This window comes from Oryctolagus cuniculus, chromosome 15, assembly GCF_964237555.1.
Source record: "Oryctolagus cuniculus chromosome 15, mOryCun1.1, whole genome shotgun sequence".
NCBI lineage: Eukaryota > Metazoa > Chordata > Mammalia > Lagomorpha > Leporidae > Oryctolagus > Oryctolagus cuniculus.
The window spans coordinates 59,297,088-59,319,700 of record NC_091446.1 but is presented as its reverse complement, the minus strand read 5'-3'; the positions used below and the strand labels follow the sequence as shown (position 1 = coordinate 59,319,700).

The window sequence follows — 22,613 nt, the reverse complement described above, 5'->3', positions numbered from 1 at the left end:
GATTTTTGCCTATTGATCTTGTATCTTGAAATATTGCCTATCTTGTTTTTTAGCTTTATACCTTTTGTAGCATATGTCTGTGACTCAAATAAAGCAGTATTTTTTAAAAAAAGTTGAGGTGAAATTGCAGACAACTAAATCTTTCTGAGTATGGAAACTTTTTTCCTATCTAATATGCAAACAGTTCTACTCTAGTAATTTTTAGAGTTCCACATCTCATAGGTATCCCATAAATTTGGGCAATGTTTAAATCTTTAAGCATATTTTTATTTGGTTTGATTGACACAGGAACCAAGGGGTTCTGTTGCTTATTCTGGTATGCTACATGGAATGACTTTTTGAATGGCTTATTCCTGCATTGAATGTCAACAGCAGCCTTCTGGGGTTGTCCACATTCCAGAATCTTTCATCTGTTTTATTTATGATAGGAGAGAGAGAGAGAGAGAGAGGGAGGTAGGTAGGTAGTATTTATTCAGCTGTTGATTCCATTTGGTACTAAACATACACTTCTCTCTATAGTGCAAGAATGCTAATTCATTTTATGTACTAGGCTAGATTAACACTATTTCTAGAGAAAAGAGTATTTAAATTGGCTAAAATGAAACAGTAAATGCTCTGAATTTAGGTCATCTGTGCTATGTATATAGTTCTTGAGTAAAGCAAAGTCTGTGTTAATCAGGAATCTGGATTTTAAGTACAACTTGGCTTCAAACAGGTAGGAATTTAAATTTGACTGACTGTTGCCATTATATTTTGAATTCAGAAGCTTTCTAAATGAAATCCTGTAACCATGAAACATGACCTAGCTGAATCCTAAGATTTACAGGTGAACTTGTGCTAATGTTTATCTCTAGAGTGAAAGCTGAAAGAGAGCAGGATATTTGTACTATATATTATTTCTGTGCCATTTATTCTGTCTTCTCTGATATTTTAACCTTATATTATAGGGCAATCTTTTGTATGATCAGTAATACATTTCGGATTATTAATTACAAATTATTAATTTGAGTTGTTTTTCATTCATTAAGTAAATATGTGTCAAACACCTCTCAAGTACCTTCATGGGACTTAAATTCCCCTGGAGAAGACAGAAGACACATATGATTAACAACTATGCTGGTACCGCGGCTCAATAGGTTAATCCTCCGCCTTGCGGTGCCGGCACACCAGGTTCTAGTCCCAGTCGGGGCGCTGGATTCTGTCCCTGTTGCCCCTCTTCTAGGCCAGCTCTCTGCTGTGGCCAGGGAGTACAGGGGAGGATGGCCCAAGTGCTTGGGCCCTGCACCCCACGGGAGACCAGGATAAGCACCTGGCTCCTGGCTTCGGATCAGTGTGGTGCGCCGGCCGCAGTGCGCCGGTGGCAGCGGCCATTGGAGGGTGAACCAATGGCAAAGGAAGACCTTTCTCTTTCTCTCTCTCACTGTCCACTCTGCCTGTAAAAAATAAATAAATAAATAAATAAAAACAACAACAACTATAACACCTGATAGATAGCATATCAGTGATAAATAGTAAGAAGAAAATAAGCAAGGAAAGGAGTTATGACATATTGTGGTTGGAATTTTTGATTGACATAGTACTTGTAGAGGTGATAAGAGGTAAAATTCTGGATAAATGATAGTAAACATAGGGTTTTCTGACAGACTTGACGTAAAATGGGCGAGAAGGGTAGAAATTTCAAGATGCCCACAGGTTTTTGACCTGGGTAACAGGAGGAATTGTTAACTGAACTGGTGAAGACAGTAGGAAGACAGGTTTTGATATGTTTCAGGTGCCTATTAGCAAGACACCTGGCATCAGTATTTCTGTCCATTTTTTGTCCAGTGCTTTCAGAAAAGCTCATCTGCCTCTCTGTGTAGCTCTTCTTAAGCTTCCCATACTTTTCCCTATAATCCTTATTCTGATTTGATTCACTAATTTTATCCTAATTTATTTATTTTAGTATATTATTCTCTAATAATTTCTGAGGAACACAGAACTTCAGAGCTAGGGCTGTACCTTTGTTTTGTACTTCTCAGCTATTATTGAAATTCGACTGTTGAAATCATATTTTTCTGAACTTTGCAAGATTATTAGGTTTCACTCAATCAGCTGGATTGATTATTGGTTAATATAAGGAACACTAAAATTTGCTTTTTAAAAAGTGGGTCCAATTTCGGACATCTTTATCTGCATTTCGCTCAAGGTCTTGCTTCCCATTTGAGAATAGGTAAGAAATCAGGTATTTTCTTGAACAGCCTGAGATTCATGGAAATAAACTCTGAATAGCATACTTCAATGTAAGACCAAAAACTGTTATCACTGGGATTTTAAAAGAAGTTCTGGCCAGAATGCTTTCAAGAATAGTTCATAAATAAATCTAATTGTCATACTTAAGAACACAGTTAAAGAATGCATTCTAGACTGAGCGTAACTTAATTTTGTGCAGCTGTGAATTTCTTTTCCAACATTAGAACTTTTATTTCGTGGGAAAAAATTATTTTATGACAGTTGCCTTCAGAGTTTCCTGACCATTTTTAAAGTGGTGAAAGGTATTGTTAATTCATTGGTTACTCTGCTAGCTCTTATACAAGGTAGTTGGAAGAATGAAAATATCATTTTGGCCCCAATAGGAACTCATAATTGATGAAAGATACAGATGTGTTAACAACTACAGCAAAGGAAAATGGTATAATATGTGCTAATCAAAGGAAGCAGATGAATTAAGTCTAGTTATGATAGAATATGAGAATTCAGAATGTCTTGACAGGTGAATAGGCATTTTTCACAAAGTATAAGGGGAAGTTAGAACATTTGAATCATCTTCATACAGTTAATTGAAAGTGTGTATTATGAGATGCTACATTTGGATTTCAGAAGCTTTTTTTGCAACAAAATAAGCTTATTTTAAAAGTTCATTTTCCACAGACTTTTTGAGTACCCTAATCGCATATGTGAATATACTTTTAGAACCTCTTAAGATTCTATGTGGCTGGAGAGGTGGGTGACTGTTAGGAGGGGAGTGGTGGAAAGTGTGATTAAAGAGAGAATCTAGGGTCAAATCATACTCATCTGTAACCAAAATGACCTTTATTAATATATGTGAATTAACAAAGTCAGTGGAAAATTTTAAATTTGGGAGTGATGATAAGATTTGAATTTTTAAGTCTCCTCTAATTGTTGACTCTAAAAAAGATTGTGTTACCAAAAAAGTATATGGTTCTTATTAAATATTCTCTAATCAGTCTCTCATTTTTGTGTTCACAAACATTCTTTTGTTTCATCCTTAATCATTTCTCTACTAGAGTAGGGCTACTGGTGAAGATAAGAAGAAAGGTACAATTTGGAGAAATATTTAGTGACTAGAAAAACAAATCTTACCTTTTGGTGGGGATGAAAGAATAGAAAAGTCAAGGATATTCCTCAGGTCCCTTGTTGATCAGCTGGATATTCAGACCATTTTGAGTGAGAATATTCAAGGAGAAACCTATGGGGATGTTGGTGAAAGTGCAAGAAAGACAATGAGTTCAATATTAGACTTGGAATATTTATTTTGAGATTCAACTTAAATTATACTTGTGGAGCCCAGAAGAGAGGTAAATCCTTGCCAGTTTAAACCTCTAAGACAGTGGGGGAAACATTTTAGGAATCAAATATGGTTAGTACTCATAATTTTCTACATAAAGTTCAGGTAACAATGTTCTGGAAAACTGTTTTGCATTAAGTATTTTAATCTCTTTCTCACTCTGGAAGATAGGAATTAGTATCCTCATTTTATAGTTGAAGTAAGATTAAATTATTCTACTCAAAATCTCTGGGCATTGGAATGCTTTTGTATTTGGGATTCTAACCCCAAAGCTCATGCTATTTCCATTATACAGAGACAGACTCCTTGCCTTGGATTTTTTCAGAATTCACTCCTCTTGACTTACTGTAGGTACAGTGGGCAAAGGGACATGCATATCTATCTTTCTAAAATTGTCAAAGGTCAGGTACACATATCATATGAATTTAAATCATGGAGACTGAATTAATAAGTCTCATGTAAACATCTGTGTAGTATTTTAGAGCAGAGGTTAGGGATTCTTTCTGTTCGGCCAATTTGGATGTGAATGTTTTTACATGGGAACATACACTATATAATGTATCAGGATTTCACCACTCTCCACTACCTTACATCTGGCCTATTCGTATTCAAACTTCCCACTTATACACCTGAGTTTGTAGTCTCAGCTTTGGAATCATACTTTATAGCAAATGTTTCAAGCTTGCTGAATTAAACTAAAAAGAGAAAGTTTATTTCCATGATAAACAAATATTAAGCTATCATTATTAAGATGACATATTTAAAATGTATATGACATATTTTAAATGTATGTTTTGTCAAAGGTAGAGTGAAATATGAATGATGATACTTCTTAATTTCTACATGTACCTGACCTATGTTTTTCAGTACTCTCAAAAAGAAAATGACCTTAGGAAACATATTTGAATTTCTAGTCTCATAGTTTGGTCCTGTGATCTTATCAGTCTTGCTCTGAAGCTGAATTACGCAATGTGTTTCTATGATGAGTTGAATTAAGTAATGACAGTTATTTGTCAGGAATATATGCCTGAAATATGTATTATCTGTTGGGGTCAGTAGAGAAGGGAAGAGCTAAAAGAGGTTTTTGGCAGACTTCTGTAGTAGATGATGAAGCTGCTGATAGCAAACAGAAATGTGTTGGGTAGAAAGTGTTGGGTCAATCTTGAAACTACTCATAGCTAGATCACTACATGAGAAAAGTATCAGAGAGCTTGGAATGTACACAGCATCGTGGCTGCTCAGTAAATGTTGGTATTTACAATCAACGCCAACACATTTTATTAATCTGTATATACCTCTGGACAAATTCTCATTTCCTCTTTTAACTAGGGTTAATATTTTTTATATCACTTTATAGGATTCTTTGTGAAAGAAAGACTAGGGATATATGTTGAATAGAATAAACACTGGGGCTGGCGCTGTGGTGTAACGGGTAAAGCCACCGCCTGCAGTGCCAGCATCCCATATGAGCGCTGGTTTGTGTCCTGGCAGCTCCACTTCCTATCCAGCTCTCTGCTACGGCCTAGGAAAGCAGTGGAAGATGGCTCAAGTCCTTGGGGCCCTGCACCCACTTAGATGGCCCAAAAAAAGCTTCTGGCTCCTGGCTTTGGATCGGCACAGCTCCAGCCGTTGCAGCCATCTGGGTAATGAACCAGTGGTTAGAAGACCTCTCTTTTTTCTCTCCCTCCCTCCCTCTTTCCCTCTGTCTCTCTCTCTGCCTCTATATCTCTGCCTTTCAAATTAATAAATAAATCTTTTAAAAAATCACTGTCAAATGTAAGGGATTATTAACTATACAGTTGTATCAGCAGCCCAAGGCTTGGCTCCTGATTGGACTAAGTGATACTGTTTGCTCTCTGATGCACTAAAACTCTTAGAACAAGTTGGCTGTTTCTTAGAAGTGAGTCACAGAAACTTAAATCGGAAGGGAATTGTAAGGATAACAGTATTCATTGATCTTTGACTAGTTTTTTAAAACTCCAATGTGTTTTTCATAGATGTTAATCTGTACTTCAGATGAAAAGTTTTCTAACTTATGGGTATTTGAGTCATATTGTTAAAACCAAGGGTGAGTAATGTCTGTCCTACCGGCTGTAAAAGGCCATACATATAAGGCCCTGCCAAAGGCAACCACAGGCAGAACTCAAAATTCAACAAATCTACAGCAAGCTAATTTTTAAGTTAACAATTTTGTGTGGCTGTGCGTGATGTTGTAAATATCTAAATGGCTGCTGGCAGAGAAAAGGTTCCCACCTCTGTGCGGAAACACACGGACAAATGGAAGGGAGGCATGAAGTACTGCAACTGGATCTTGCTGAGTAGCTCATTATTTGTCTTCATTCCTTTTACTTTTAAATCATATGGCAGATGGCTTCAGATAGAATATTTTTTAGATATAAATTTTAGGTAAATAATAGATATATGTAATACATGTTATATTTGCTTCTGAAACATAAAAATGAATGTAGTGCATTTCTGAGCTTTATATAAGTTCAAGAGACAATATCTATCTACACGCAGATACACACACACATGCATACACTCTTTTCTTTCCTAACTAATACAGTGGTTTGCATTAGAATTAAGTAATAGTGTTTTCTTAGGAGATTTGTTTGAAGTTAATATTCACCTTGTGTATTTTAGCTACTTAAGGTATGCACTAATGGTCCAGAATGACACCTGGGGGATATCTGAATACTAGTATTATAATGGTTGCTCAGTTTCCTATTTGAATAATTCTTTTATTGGATTTGTTCTATTAATATGAAATAGAAAATGGGAAATGAAGATAAAAAAGCAGTAAAGTTCTCTCCATGCTGCTTAGTGATGTTTTGATTGCAAAATCTTGCATTTTTTCCTTTATCTATTTTTTGCTCAAAATATTCCTTTATTTGTAGTCTGCTCTTGTTTCACCACCTTATATTCCTCAGCTCAGTTTATATTGAAGAAAATCATTTAAATTAGTAAGTGTTGGCAGTATTGTGTTTTCTGGTGGAACAAGAAGCTGCCCAGTGACCAGTGAAGCTGTTAGTCTGCAGCAGCTTGGCAGTAAGAAGACAGGGGATAGAAGCCAACCAAGAATGGAATCCAAATAGCAAAGTATACATAGGCTTTTTGGCTGCATGTTGCCTAAATCTTAAGAAAACAAAACTGCTGTTTATAAACTCCCTTTCCGTCCTCTAGCAGACTGGTTTTGCAAGCTTCAGAAACTTCATTTTAACACCTGGAAGAGAAACTCAATAATTCGCAAGTCGTTCTGCTTTGTTGAGTATCTGCTGAGCTATTCCACGTACTCGGGTATAGCTTAGTAAGGAAGTTTCTTCGATTCTCTGAAATGCAGGTTTGTTCAGTGGCACATGGAATCTATCGCTATGGAAATCCTTTAGCTTTGCCCTTTCCCATAGCCAGATTATAGGGCTTTCTTCTTTAGTCTTCAAATATTTAGACTTTTTTTTTTCATTTTAATATAAGCCCTCAAAGTAGGGTAGAAGATGCACTGCATATCCAATGTTCCCATCCTTCATTTAATATTGTAGGAAGCATGACAACAGCCCAGGTCTGTAAGTAGCTCTTGCTGGTGTCCTTTACCAAAAGGACATACACACTGTGAATATTTGCTTTCCTTTACTGATTTTTTTTTAAAAAAATTATAAATATTTTTATTAGCAGCAAACACAACACACAGAAACAGAAAGAAGGGGTACAAGAAAAAGTGAGAACTCCCATTTGCTGATTTACTTCCCAAATGCTGGTGGGCCAACGCTGGCCCAGGTAGAAGCAGGGAGGCAAGATCTGAGTCCCAGCTGGGTCACAGGAAGCCTGTCACTTGAGCCATAACTTGCTGCCTCTAAAAATGTGCATTAGCAGGATGGTTGAAATCAGGAGCCAGGACTAACGCAGCATCTTAACTAGTAGGCCAAATGCCCAACACTAAGCATTTCTTTCTTGAGATATAACATATATTCAGAAAAATGTACAGCTCAAGAAGAGTGTGGTTCAATGAATTTTTCTAGCTAAATACACCTGTGTAACCAGCACCCAGAGCAGGAAACAGAAAATGACTTGAATAACAGGTATTCCTTATTCCTCCATACTCCATACTCTAACTACCCTCAAGAATTACCTATTCTGATTTCTAACATCATAGATTAGTTTTGCTTGAGTCTGAAATTTACATAAATGGAATTATATGTCTTTTTTGTGCCTGGCAGTTTTCATTCTATATTTCATGTTGCATGTATGTTTATTTTGTTCATTTTTCCTTAGTTTGGTTGTTTGTAGTTTGGGGATATTTAAACATATGAACACTTCTTGTGTGTCTTTTGATGAACATTTAAACATGTTACCTATATGTGTCTCTCCTCCTACGACTAGAGTAGTTGGATAATAGGATATATACATGTTTAATGTCACTAGATATTATCAAACAATTTTCCAAAGTAGTTATATCAATGCCTTCGCTAACATTTAATGTAAAGATAGGTGTGGTTTAATTTTACTGCAATTTTCTGTGGTGTTATGCATAAAATTTGTTCCAACTCTCTGGTTGAAAGTATATTTTCTACAAATTTGAATTCTTAGAGTAATGATTTCTTAAGTTGCTATCCCCCTTTGCTTTTATTAGCTTTCCCCTACTTATTTTTCATTCACTTGTCTCTTTGTTTCTGTAACAGAACTTCTAGTATGTGCTGTACATTACTAGATAATGGGATAGAAAATAAGAAGTTATAGTGCTTTGCATTCAAAGGAATTGTAATGAAGTGGGGCAAATAGCAATATGAACATAAATATTTCAATTTTTCACACAAATGTAGAAGCTACTTCCTTGATCTAGAAACTCTTGTGTCTTTGCTATAAATTTTCCTTTTCCAAGATAAACAGACCCCATAATTTTAAGGTTTCCTGATACAGAAGCCTTCTTAACTTTTCCAATTGGTTGTATTTAAAAAAAAAAAAAAAAAACCTGTTCTCTTAAAGTATGATGACCACTTTTGCCCACAGTAATTTAGATTCTCAAGTCTATGGTGTGTGTGTGTGTGTATATATATATATGTATATCTTTTTTTCGGAATGTTTTTAGGGTTCATTATTTTCTGATGCTCTCTTTGGTTATTTATTAAAATATATTTTTAATTTTTTTAAGATTTATTTTATTTATTTGAAGGGCAGAGTTACAGAGAGAGGGAAAAGGGGGAGAAGAAAGAGAGACAGACAGAAAGAGAGAGAGAGAGAGAGAGAGAGAGAAAGAGAATGACTGAAAATCAGAATGAATATCTTCTATCTGCTACTTCATTCTTCAAGTGATTGCAAGAGTGAAAGCTGGACCAGATTGAAACCAGGAGCTGGGAACTCTCTAGATCTCCCACATGGGTGGCAGGAACTCAAATACTTGAACTATCATCTTCTACCTCCCAAGTTAAATTAGCAGGGAGCTGGATTGGAAGAGGAGCAACTGACAGAGGAGGAACTCAAACTGACATTTGGCTGATCATAAAATGTTCTTCACCTATATCTTCCAAAAACAATCTACTTTCTGTATTCCTGTCTTGGTGAATGCATTAATATGCATAAAATTGCTTAAACAATTCTCTGGACACTTCTGAATACATTCTCCTCTCCTTTCTTTCCTAACTGTCCTAAAACCCTACAATATTTATCCTCTACATATTTCCTGGGGCCATCCTACAATAATCCGCCATCAGAGTTCAGTGTTCAGTCCGTTATTTTCTCTTGCCTGGATCTGGATTATTGCCTGTTATCCCTGACTGCAGTGTCTGTCATTTTCTAATCTTCTCAGAAGGCTATTGCCAGAATAATCTTTGAAAATACACATCTGAGCTTGTCTTTTTGCCTGGCATGTTAGATAGCTCCTTTCTAACTGGATTCATCACCATTCCTCCTTGGGTTTTCTGTATTCGCAGTATCACCTGTAGTGGCCTGCATGCTCCTTGCCTTTTCTTACTCCAAATCATTGCACATGCTGTTTTCTTTGCTTTTTGTTTTGTTCTGCCTGATTCACAGGGATAACACTTACTTACTATTTAAGATTCACTTCTGGCCAGCGCCGCAGCTCACTTGGCTAATCCTCTGCCTGCAGCGCCGGCACCCCGGATTCTAGTCCCGGTTGGGGTGCTGAATTCTGTCCCGGTTGCTCTTCTTCCAGTCCAGCTCTGGCCCAGGAAGGCAGTGGAGGATGGCCTGGGTGCTTGGGCCCTGCACCCACATGGGAGATCAGGAAGAAGCACCTGGCTCCTGGCTTTGGATTGGTGTAGCCTGCTGGCCGTAGCGGTCATTTGGGGGGTGAACCAGCAGAAATGGAAGACCTCTCTGTCTCTCTCTCTTTCTCACTGTCTAAATCTGCCTGTCAAAAAAATATTCACTTCTTCTGAAATACTGCCTTTTACAACAACTTAGATAAACCTGTGTGTGCAGGCCAGCCGCACCAGTCAAACAGAACCCGAAGGAGGGAGTGGGAATGAAAAGAGGGACAAGGGCGCAGAGAATGGAGTCAAGACAACAAGGCTGATCAAGGCTCGTTTATTCCAGCGTCTCAGAGATATTTATACATAGAAGGTAACAACATACACAAGTAACTTATCCGGCTTTCTGCAACACAGTCATAACATAGCTAATCCTAATGGAGTGCTCTTGTTTAATCATCCTCCTTCAACATGGGAGTACATGACTTTCTCATCCCAGGAATTCCACAAGCCAAGATTGACCTTGACTTGTCTATGACTCATTTATGGGCTGCCTACACCTGTGGAATATTATGCTAAGTGAAATAAGCCAGTCACAGAAAGACAAATACTCTTTATGATTTCATTTCTATGACAGTATTTCAAAGAATTTGTAGAAAAATTGAATTAAAAAGACAATGCAAAATTTTAATGAATGTCTTGAATACCCCTGTATATGTAATCTAAAAGAGACACACTTATTGAAGAAAAGAGTTTTACATAGTTTGTCAAGAGTTAGAGTTTGGGAGAAATGGGGAGATGTTGGTCAAAAGGTACAAACTTCTAGTTATAAAATGAATATGCTTTGAGATTATAATGGACATCATAGTTATTATAGTTAATACTATATTGTTTTCTTGACATTTGCTAAGAAAATAAATGTCTTTAGCACATACACAGTAACTATGTGTGGCTATGGATGTATGATTACTTTGAAGTAACAGTTAAAGAATATGAACATATACATTAATGCATCAAATTATACACCTTGAATATATACCATTTTTATTTGTTAATTATACTTCAATAAAGCTTGAAAAAAATAAACATTCACCTCCTGTGAAGTATTTTCCTTAACTCTCAAGCTGAGGATCTTTCCTCTGTGTTATGAATAACTAATTTAGCTCCCATGTAAATTTGCTTATTTGTCTCCTCTTCTAGGCTATGAGGTCTTTATCTTTGCATTCCCAACATTTAACACATTGCCTGCTATACAATAGAGTGTCAACAGTATTTTGTTGCATGAATGGTTGAATTAATTAACTGATAGTTTGGAGTTCTCCGATTTTTGTATTTCATGATCTTTAAAATTCCTAAATATATTTTGTTCTCTTGCCAGGGTTAAAACTCATATGTTGCTTCTCTACCCACTTTCACAGACTTGTAAGGTCTTCTTTTTAAATCCCATCTGTGTGTTTCTTCATCAGCTGGAAGGATTTAATGTCTCCTTATTTCAGAAATCTCATGTGAGCTTTTACTTCTGGCACATTTTAAAAAAAGATATTAAATAATTAACGGGTGTTGAGTAGCTGAATTCTTTACATTTGCCCATCCAGAGCTCCCCTAATTAACTCTACCATTAAATTCCTTTTTTTTTTTTTTTTGATTTGGGTTAGAATTTTAGGATAAATAGACAACCTGTGAACCTCTGAGCCGTTGTACCATCTTTTTTTTTTTTTTAAGATTTTATTTATTTATTTGACAGGTGGAGTTACAGACAGTAAGAGAGAGAGAGAGAGAGAGACAGAGAGAAAGGTCTTCCCTCCGTTGGTTCACTCCCCAAATGGCCGCAAGGCTGGAGTTACGCCAATCGGAAGCCAGGAGCCAGGTGCTTCTTTCTGGTCTCCCATGTGGGTGCAGGGCCCAAGCACTTGGGCCATCCTCCACTGCTTTCCCAGGTCACAGCAGAGAGCTGGACTGGAAGAGGAGCAACCAAGACCAGAACCGGCGCCCACATGGGATGCGGGTGCCACAGGTGGAGGATTAACCTAGTGTGCCACGCGCCGACCCCCATTGTATCATCTTTTAAAACAAAACAAGCCAAACCAGAGACCTCCCTATAACAACATTTTGTTAGGAGAATTTGCCTATTTACTACTGTCATTTATGATGTATTTTGGGAGAAATGTTCTTTCCTCAGTTCTTCCTGCCTAAACTCTGCAGCTTGCCCTTTTTCCCCCATGGGTACAATATGTCATTTTTGAATGTTCACTGATCTGGTCATTTCTTGCAAGTTTCCAAGGCTTGCTATTTAGGGGGTATTAGTGCTCTTTAAGGAATCTGTATTTCTTTTGGCAGTGATGAAAAAGCATAGGCTCAAAAGTCAAAATATGTTTACATTTTAAAAATTCCAAAGTCCCTCCTGCTTTAACTTTGCTACAGTTTACAGTAAAATATACTTGGCCACCATCAAAGCAAAATAAATACTTTTCGAACTTTAGCCTTTTTTGTCGTAATTCATGTTCACAGTATTTTACCTCTCAGAATCTAGCTAAACTTTGACACTGCTACTCTAAATAAAAAAGCATTATGTAAGGGTCACTTTAGAGCGAACTGTGTAATCACTTGTGATTATACTGTGAGATACAGAAAATTTTCTTCAGTTCGTTCTGAATATTTGTACTTTTTATTATGATCCCTCTTAGAGGCTGTATATCCTTTCTGAACATTAAATTATTTATCTTCTAAGTAGCACTATGATAAGTTTAGATAGTACTGTGAAATTGTAGGGGATATGAAAATCACTAAGACAATCACAGGACAAAACTGTATGTACCAAGTTTGATAAATCTAAGGAATAAAATAATTTCATTTTTTTCTGTAAGTCTACTGTTTTCTACATATATTCCATTTCCAATGTGCTGAGTACTCAGGTTTTTTTAAAATTTATTTTATTTATGTGAAAGGCAGAGCTATGGGATTGGGGGAAGATAGAGATCTTCCATCCACTGGTTCACTCCCCAGATGGCTGTAATGGGGCTAGGCCAGAGTGAAGCCAGGAGCCAGCAGTTTACAGAGGCTGCTTTGCCAGGCATAGTAGCAGGGAGCTGGATCAGAAGTGGAGCAGCCAGGACTCAAAAGAGGCACCCATATGGGATGCCAGAGCCACTGGCAGTAACCTAACAACCCATTATGCCACAATGCTGGCCCCATGTGTACTCAGTTTTGTAAGAGAATTGGCAAAAATGTCATCATCCTCATTTTTTATAAATGGTAAAAGCATCACCCAAAGAATAAATGACTTCCCCAGATCATAATGGTGTGGCAGAGCTGAAACGAGAATTCAAGTCAGAAAGCAGAAAATCGTTGTGAGCCAATGGAGCTACAGAGGATCTTTTCTTTCGTAATTAGTGAGTAAGAACAGGGGGTTGGCAGCTATTTCTAACTGTCCTTCCTACATTATGTAAAGAAGTGAATACTCCCAAACTCTGCATAAAGTAGTAGACAGCCTTTATTTTCAAAAGAGAAGGAACTAAAAACACAGAGGCACGCACCACTTATCACCTCCTACAACATTATCCTGAGATATTGGAGTCTTGTGAAAAAAGCATAGAGTTTGCAATACAAAGATGTATGTGTAAATCTCAACTCTTTTACTTGATTCTTAATATATGTATACTAAAACCTATTTAGATAAAATGGGGCTCATATTATCAACCTTATTTCGCCAAAGGGTGTTCTGATGACATGTAAGATGTTACGTAGAAGCATTTCATAAACCATGTGGTATTATACAAATACAAGTATTTGCTATATTGCAAATAAAGGAAATCCTACATGGGAAAGAATGAAAGAATGTAACATAGTTAGGATGAGGGCTTAGGAGTCATACTGACTTGAGTTACAATGCAAGAAAAATCACCATCTGAATCTATCACTTGGATAATGTATATGAAGTATGTGAACTATTGTAAATGTCAGTTGATTTAGCTTGGTTTTTTTTTTAAAGATTTATTTATTTATTTGAAAGAGTTACATAGAGAGAGGAGAGGCAGAGAGAGAGAGAGAGAGAGAGAGAGAGAGAGAGATCTTCCATCCAATGGTTCACTCCCCAGATGGCCTCAACGGCCGGATTAGCTTGTTTTTTAAATAAACTATTTGGGAATAATTTTAGATTTCAAGTTCCAAATATAGTACAGTGAGTTTCCATCTACCTTTCTCTCAGTTTCTTCCATTGTTATTGTTTGCTGGAACAAAGAAATGAACACTGACACATTACTCTTAGCTATCAGTAAGCTTCACTAGGATTTCACCAGTCGTTTTCATGAATATCTGCTGTCTGTTCTAGAATCCGCTAATCTAGTGTATCACACTGCACTTGGTTGTTATATATCTCCATAGTCTCTTCTAGTTTGTGACAATTTATTATTTAGTCTTATTTTTCATTACCTTAATGGCCTTGAGTAATACTGCTCCTGTATCATCTAACATCTCTACCAATCTGGCTTTGTGCATTGTTTTTCACTTCACTGGACCGGAGTTATGGGTTTACGGAAAGTTTGCCATAGAAATGACCTGTTATTCTTGCCACAGTATATCAAGAGGTACATAATATCCGTGGACATCACTGATGCTGTTAACCTTCATCACATGGTTAGGTAGTGCTTGCCAGGTTTTTTCATTGTATCATAGTGATAGTTTTGAGCAGCTGTCACTTAGCTGGGACTCTCTCTTCCCTCTGTTTGTAAAGCTTTTCATTTATATTTACTTCAAATTGTCATCTCACAGACAAGCTTAAACAGATTTACTATATGAAGCCTATCTCTAAGACATTTTACTTTTGTATTTTCTTCAAAGCACACAGAATTAAGTCAAATTATCTTGTGTTTAGTTTGCTTAGTTTATTACCCATAGTGACCCCCCAACACAGACCCTAACAAGAACATAAGTTTTATCAGACCAAGGTCTTTATAGAATTGTTCATATTTGGGTAATAGAAAATGAAACTCGATGAAGGGCGGGATGGGAGAGGGAGTGGAAGAGGGGAAGACCACGGGAGGGAGGGAGGTTGTTGGGGGGAAGCCACAACAATACAAAAGTTGCACTTTGTAAATTCACATTTATTAAATAAAAAAATAACTATATAACAAAGAACTTAATACTTTACCCTTTTAGTATTTTTTATGTTCTACTTAAAGCTATTGGTTGAACTCTGTAATTAATACACAATTACTCTTAGGTGTTTAATTAATGCTATAACTAGTACTCAAATAGTATTTCACACTTTGTGTTTCTGTGTGGGTGCAAACTGTTTTAATCTTTACTTAATATATGCTAAATTGATCTTCTGTATATAAAGATAATTGAAAATTAATCTTGATGTGAATGGAAGGGGAATGGGAGTGGGAGAGGGGAGTGTTGTGGGTGGGAGGGAAGTTGTGGGGGGAAGCTATTGTAATCTATAAGCTGTACTTTGGAAATTTATGTTCATTAAATAAAATAAAATATATAAAAAAGAATTGTTCATATTTGTACATTTAGCATCTATCAAAAGGGCTGGCATATACTAAGTGCTCAGTAACTATTTATTGAATAATTATCAATGGAAAGAAAATCCCCTTATTTTTATTAGTATTTCAGAAAAATAGAAGAAAAATACCTGAGTGGTAGAAATTTTAATTTAACGTTCTTAACACACTTCGTTTAATTTAAATAATGAGGTTAAATGTAATTCTCAGCATCTATGGGAAAAATTATCTGTATTCTTGTTATTCAGAACTTGTATCATGAACTTAATAATATGAATGCCAGAATATGTTAGCGATTTTTAAGGATGTGATTGATAAATGCAAGATCTCAGTTTTCATGCATCTGTGCCATTGAAACCCTGCTTGTAAATTGTCTCCTTTTTAACAGAATCTGATGGTATGGGAGATATAGCTGCCTCCTTAGTGTCTTTTACCTTTTTATTTATTTATAGTGACAGAAAAGTGGAGCTTCTTTATGTGGGTATCCCATAACCTATTGTTAAGAAAGCACTCTTTTTATTTCCCTTCTCAGGATTTAAAATCTCCACACCAGAGAGATGAAATTGCAGGAGCCCGGGCCTTATTGAAGGAGAACTCCCCACTCCTGCATTCAGTTTGTTCAGCTTGTTTGGAACATTCTGATGTTGCTTCCCTCAAAGCAAGCAAGGACACAATTTGTGAAGAAATTCAGAATGCCCTCAATGTAATTTCAAATGCTTCCCAAGGCATTCAAAACATGCCTGCTCCTCAAGAACCTCAGGCAGCAACCCTGGGAAGTGCCCTGGAAGAGCTGGAGGTAAGTCCAGAGAGAGAGAGACAGAATGTGATTTGATGTCTCAGCACAAAAATAAAAGTAAGTGGGTTTTCAGAAATGTGTGTTGGAGTTTAGGAAATTAGAATATAAAAATACAGTTATTCAGTCAGTTTTTATTTTTACCTTCTGTGTCTTCCAGTGAATGGAAAACAGGAAAATATTCTGTTAGTAGACTTCTCATTACTTTACATCCCTGCAAAGAAGCCGATGAATTTAAATTGGGATTTTTTTTAGATTGATACGATGGCCTTATTTTACATAGAAAAACTTATGAAATGAAAGATCTATTTATTCTACAAATATGTATTATTTACATAGTTCTATATGTCTCAATACATATTATTCCTACCCTTAACAAGGGCTGACATTCTAGCAGGGGCATATAGACAAAAACCAAAAATAATAAACATTGTAAATAACTAAGTTGTATAGTATGTTATACAGTGGAAGTGAGATGCTGCCAAAGGCTTGAAGGAAGTTAGGAAATTGGTCAGATGAAGATCTTCAGTAAAGGCTTGAAGGCATCCTCTATGTCTAAGGAACAACGTAGATGCCAAAGTGCTTGGGTAGAGGGAGTGAGGGGCTGATTCATAGCAGCTGTGGTTAAAGAGCCAATGGGACCAATTCTTGAAGGGAATTTAAGGACCCTGGCTTTTCCTCTGGATGAAATGGAGATCCATGCAGATCTTCATAACATTGAAAAATGCTAGTAGATATTAGTAGAGTATTAGATTCCCAAATACATTAGACATATGACATTTCTTAATTGTGAAACCACTTAGTAAGAATCATTCACTTAATTATTATAGTATCTCTGTAAGGTAAAGTATTAGTGTTTTTGTTTCACAGAAACAAAAAACTCTCAGATGTAAAGTCAAAAAGCTAGTGACTATGTAGCCACGTTGTGAATCTAGACATTCTGATTCTAGAATTTCTAACTGCTGTGTTATACTGGGTTTGTACAAATAGAACTAATGTGCTTAATTAAAATTCAATACAATTTATGCTAAGAGTCTTAATTTATGTGGACTAGCAAAAAACTGTAAATGTAATCAAGTCTAAAAGGTTGGATTACTTCCTTGTGAATAAGATTATATCACTCAGTCGTATGAACAGACAGAATACTAGGTTGTGTCTAGTAAGGTGAGGTGAAATTTTCTAGAGTAGATGGGCATAATTGTTTACCACATTTTTAAACAGTACTAAACAAAAATTGTGTCAGGGGCTGCTCCCATGAGAGTCCAGTTCATCTCAGACTCTACATTCTATTTTCTTAGGATTATAGAAGACGTAAGATCTCCAAATTATTTATTCTTCTAAAATTTCTTCTGTTTATTACTTTACTTGAAAATGACTGGTACAGGCCTGAAATGTCAGTGGTTGGAGTGGAGGAGAATGAATGTGTGTGTGTGTGTGTGTGCACGCGTGAGCACATACAAGTATCCTCAGTGTAAGTGGGCATGCACGGCAATGAAGTCTCGTTCTCAGGAGAAGTCCTCTCTTCTGAAGAAGGCAGGAGGGAATTCTTGAGATAGTTCCCTAAGATTCTTATACTATCTTAACAATATTTGATATTCAGTTCTAGTCAGAGATAGGCATGTGCACACTAACACAAATGCCTGCATTTTATATATATTTATATCCAAGTTAAAAATGGCTGCTGAGGATCTCTGAACTAGATAAAGCAGAATTTATTGAACATTTAACTTCTTTTAAATGATTTTATAAATTAAATGCTACACATTTTATGATTTACAGGAAACTATATTGGTAAAGTATATATAATAACCTTTGCTCTCTTTTGCTCCTGCAAATGTAATACTGTAAAATAAATTGATGTAGTAAATACTCTGTTGGGAGCAAGTCTCATTAAATGTTTATAGTGTAGAAATGTATCAAAGTGCTTACTCAACATACCATGCTGAAGTTTTTGTTAAATCTTTCATTCTAACCCACAGCTAGTTGTAGGTATGAAAACAGATATAGAAGTTAAATTAGAGCATTATAAAGGTTAAATAAGTTTATTTATTGGAAAGACTGGTGTGGATTATAGGATGTTTTTTTCTGCATTAGACTGAATAAAAGTTGAGATGTGTCAAATTGTAGATTAATAGGATTTTGAAAATGTCATTAAACAGGAAATTTTGCCAATGGAAATTTCTTTGAAAACTCCAAATCCATAAAGATATATTTTCTCCTGCACAGAGGGGAAAGGCAGTTGTAATTGCAGTACTCATGATTTGCCTGGATGGTAACAACAAAGGACATCTGCATAATGTTTTCCTATTTTCAGAGTTGTCATGTATATTTGCTTATATTCTTCCTTTTATAGATTCTTGTACACACTGTCACTTACATATTCTTTTTTCAGTGTTGCATCGTCATATCATCAGCACCTAAAATAATTGTCTGAACATAGCAAGTGCTAGGTAAATATCAATGAAGAATAAATGAATGCAGGGATACTCATGTCATTTTGCAGTATTGAGATGAAGATCATTTTCCCTTACCTCTGTTGTTTTCTCCTTTCTCCAAATGGAAATGTATGTATTTGAGGATATTTTGCTCTAATTTGTTTAACTTTTTACTGGGCCATGAATCTACAGTGAGTGATATCACCAGAAACTTGTCTAAATAGTGCTCAGTATATTTTCTGTGATAAGGTAGCACATATGTATATTCTTCTTATATTCTTAAAGTGAAAATAAGACATATTTCAATCAGATTAGCATTAAGAGCTAAAGAAAAAGGAAGCACAACTGATATCTTCAAGTACTTTAATATGACTTTTAAAAATGGTTTGTTTTCTAGGAATATAGTGAACTCTAAGAACTAAAAAAGGTGGTTAAAAATTAAAAATATATAGTTAATATGATAGGTGAATTAGGGACTCTTGCTGATGTCAGATTCAAAGGAAACATATATCTAATCTATTGAACAAGAACCAGAATTGTTCTAGGAATGATGGGGGAATTTTATTTTTGCTTGTAGGCTGGATATTGAGGGTTTAAAGATTATAAATTGAGGAGACAAAGCTTGTATCTTGTCACTTAGAAAGTCACATATGAGGTGTTGCATGAAGCTGAGAATTCTTAAAATTCGAACACCTTTTTGTATGAATGAGAAAAACAGTAGCCCACACATCAGGAAGTAGTGGGAAAACTTGGCTAACTTAGCTTTGGCTCTGGGTGGCTCAGTTAAAAAAGAGTGCATCTTGGAAAATTTCTAACCTGTCCTTATCTAGACTTTAGGTCAGAATTAATATTATCTATATAGCCTTTGAAATCCCAGTTGAGAATCTAATTTAAAGTCATCCTTGCAATACCTCCAGGGACTTGGCATAAGTAAACACAAATTCTTTCTGAACTCTGTAGCCACTCTTCAATAAATTCTCATAAAGTTTCAAGGCACACACATAAGCCAAGTCATCATGAGTGAGATACTGCATAGATAGGAAACTGCAGAATCAGATCTGTAAGCACTATAGAGATTAAAATTATGACAGTGATTATAAATTAGTAGGTTTGACATACATTATATTATCACTTGTTCATTTAAAGTATAATGTATTTCTTCAAGAAATGAAAGACTTTCAAAGTTGAACAGGGGAAATATCTAAAATGGAGAGTTAGCAGGGGGTGGGGTGTCCACTTAGGACTGTGCACAAGAGAAGTGCCAGATTACTTTCAGAGGATCTCCAATTAAACAAACTGCTGATCTGTCATCAGAAATCTTACAGGATAGGAGAGAATGGAGAGACAGAGTCCAAGTCCTAAAAGAAAAAAAAAAGCTATCAACCCAGAAAACTGTACCCAGCAAAGCTCTCATTTATAAATGAAGTTGAAATAAGCACCTTCCAAAACAAACAGAGATAGAAAGAATTTGTCACCACTCGTCAGGCCTTACAAATTATATAAGGATGTTCTACACACAAAAACAGAGAAACTCATCATTATGAAAGAATGTGAAAGTAGAAAATCTTCTAGTAAAAGTACAAAGAAAATCCAAAGCAACTATAGGAATACCTATGGAAAAAATAGCAGGACCAAGTCATCACTGATTTATAATAATGTTGAATGTAAATGGCCTAATTTCTACAATTAAAAGATACAGAATGACTGAATGGATTAAAAAAAGAAGACAATCTATTTGCTGCCTACAAGAAACACACCTCACCAACAAAGACACCCACAGACTGAAAGTGGAAGAATGAAAAAAGATATTCCATGCTAATAGAAAGGAGAAACAAGCAGGAGTAGCCATCCTAATATCAGACAAAATAGACTTAAACACAAAAACTATTAAAAGAGACAAAGACGTGTAATGATTGATATAACAGGAAGATGTGATTATAGTAAATGTATATACACTCAATGCCAGGCCACTAACCTATTTGAAACAAGTGTTAATGCATCTAAAGGGAGACATAGACTCCAATACAATAATAATGGGAGAGTTCTACACCCAAGTTTCATCAATGGATAGCTCAACTAGACAAAAAAATCAACAAAGACACATGGTATGATTTCAATTTTTTAAAATTTGTTGAGACTTACTTTGTAGCCCTACATATGGTCTCTACTAGAAAAAGTTCCATGCACCAAAGAAAAGAATGTATATTCTGTAACTGTGAGAAGAATGGTTCTGTATATATCAATTAGATTCATTTGGTCCATTGTGTAGATTAACAATGGAATGAAGCTGAAAAATTAACAGCTTAAAGAACTCTAGAAAATATGTGTAAACACATGGAGACTAAACAACATGCTCTTGAATGAACAATGGGTCCTAGAAGAAATCAAAATGGAAATGAAACATTCCTGGAAATGGATGAAGATGACAGCACAACATATCAAAACATATGTGATATAGCAAAAGCAGCATTAAAGGGGAGTTTATAGCAATTAATGCCTATGTCAAGAAATTGGAAAGCATCAAATAAATGATCAAACAATGCATCTCAAGGTCCTAAAAATATAGCAAACCTGAAATTAGTAAGAGGAAAGAAATTATTAAAATTAGAGAAGAAATGAACAAAACTGAAACAAAAAGAATGATACAAAAGATCAGTGAAATGAAGATCTGGCATTTTGAAAAAATAAACAAAATTGATAGACCATCAGCCTAATTAACCAAAAAAGGGCAGAAGACCCAAATTAATAAAATCAGAGATGAAAAAGGAGATGTCACAACAGTTAATAGAAATAAAAATAACCAGGAATTACTACAAAGAGCTATATGCCAACAAATTGGAAAATGTAGAAGAAAAGGATAGATTTCTGGACACATAAAATCTACTAAAATTGAGTCATGAAGATATAAAAAACCTAAATAGCTTAATAACCAACATGAAGATTAACTTAATTATAAAGACCTTCCCAACAACGAAAAGCCTGAGACTGAATGACTTTACTGCTGAAATCTACCAAACTTCTAATGAAGAACTGATCCCAATTCTTCTTAAACTCTTCAAAAACATGGAAAGGGGGAGAATCTTTCCAAACTCCTTCTAGGAGGCCACCATCACCTTAATTCCAAAATCAGCAGAAGCTACAATTAAAAAAAAAGAGAATTAGAGACCAATATCCCTGATGAACAATGCAAAAATCCTCAAATACCAGCTAATTGAATCCAATAACACATCCAAAGGACCAAGTGGGATTTTTCCCTGATAAGCAGAAATTGTTCAACATCCAGGAATCAATAAATGGGATACATCACAAAACAAACTAAAGAATAAAATTGTATGGTTATCTTAGTACATACAGAGAACATATTTATAAAATACAGCATTGCTTTATAATAAAAGCCTTAAGCAAATTCAGTATAGAAGGAACATTCTTCAATGCAATCAAGGTAATAAATGAAACCCATGGCCAGCGTCTTATTGAATGGGGAAAAGTTGGAAGCATATGATGCTGAGATCCATATGTAAACATAAGTGGCCCTGAATAGCTAAAACAATCTTAAACAATGAAAACAGAACTGGAAGCATCACAGTATCAGATTTCAAAATATACTAATCAAAACAGCCTGGTACTGGCACACAAAAAGACATGTAGACAAATGAAATAGAATAGAATCCCCAAAAATTAATCCACACATCTACAGCCAACTTATCTTTGACAAATGAGTTAAAATCAATATCTGGAGAAAGGACAGTCTCTTCAACAAAAAGTTTTGGGAAAATTGGATTTCTAAATATAAAAGTATGAAACACACCCCCACTTCACACCTTATACAAAAGTAAACTCACAATGTGCCAAGGATCTTGTTCTTTGACATGATACCATCAAATTACTAAAGGAAAACATTGGGGAAATTCTGTAAGACATTTGAAAAGGCAAAGATTCTTTGGAAAAGATCCCAGAAGTGCAGGCATTAAAAGCAAAGATACAGATATAGGACTACATCAAGTTAAAGAGTTTCAGCATTAGAAAGGAAACAACAAAGTGAAGAGGCAACTGACAGAATGGGAGAAAATATCTGCAAAGTATACAACCAATGAGATTAATATTCAGGATGTA

The 22,613-nt window shown here is 35.6% G+C and overlaps 1 protein-coding gene across 6 annotated transcripts in view; it reads left to right on the top strand.

The window, feature by feature from the left end:
• The window catches only part of CTNNA3 (catenin alpha 3), a 1,675,875-nt gene that overhangs the window by 387,987 nt on the left and 1,265,275 nt on the right, over positions 1-22,613 (top strand). For all 6 annotated transcript variants that reach the window (XM_070057731.1, XM_070057732.1, XM_017348752.3 and 3 more), the window contains exon 6: positions 15,805-16,068. In XM_070057731.1, the coding sequence (XP_069913832.1) occupies positions 15,805-16,068 (264 nt within the window). The remainder of the gene's footprint in view (positions 1-15,804; positions 16,069-22,613) is intronic.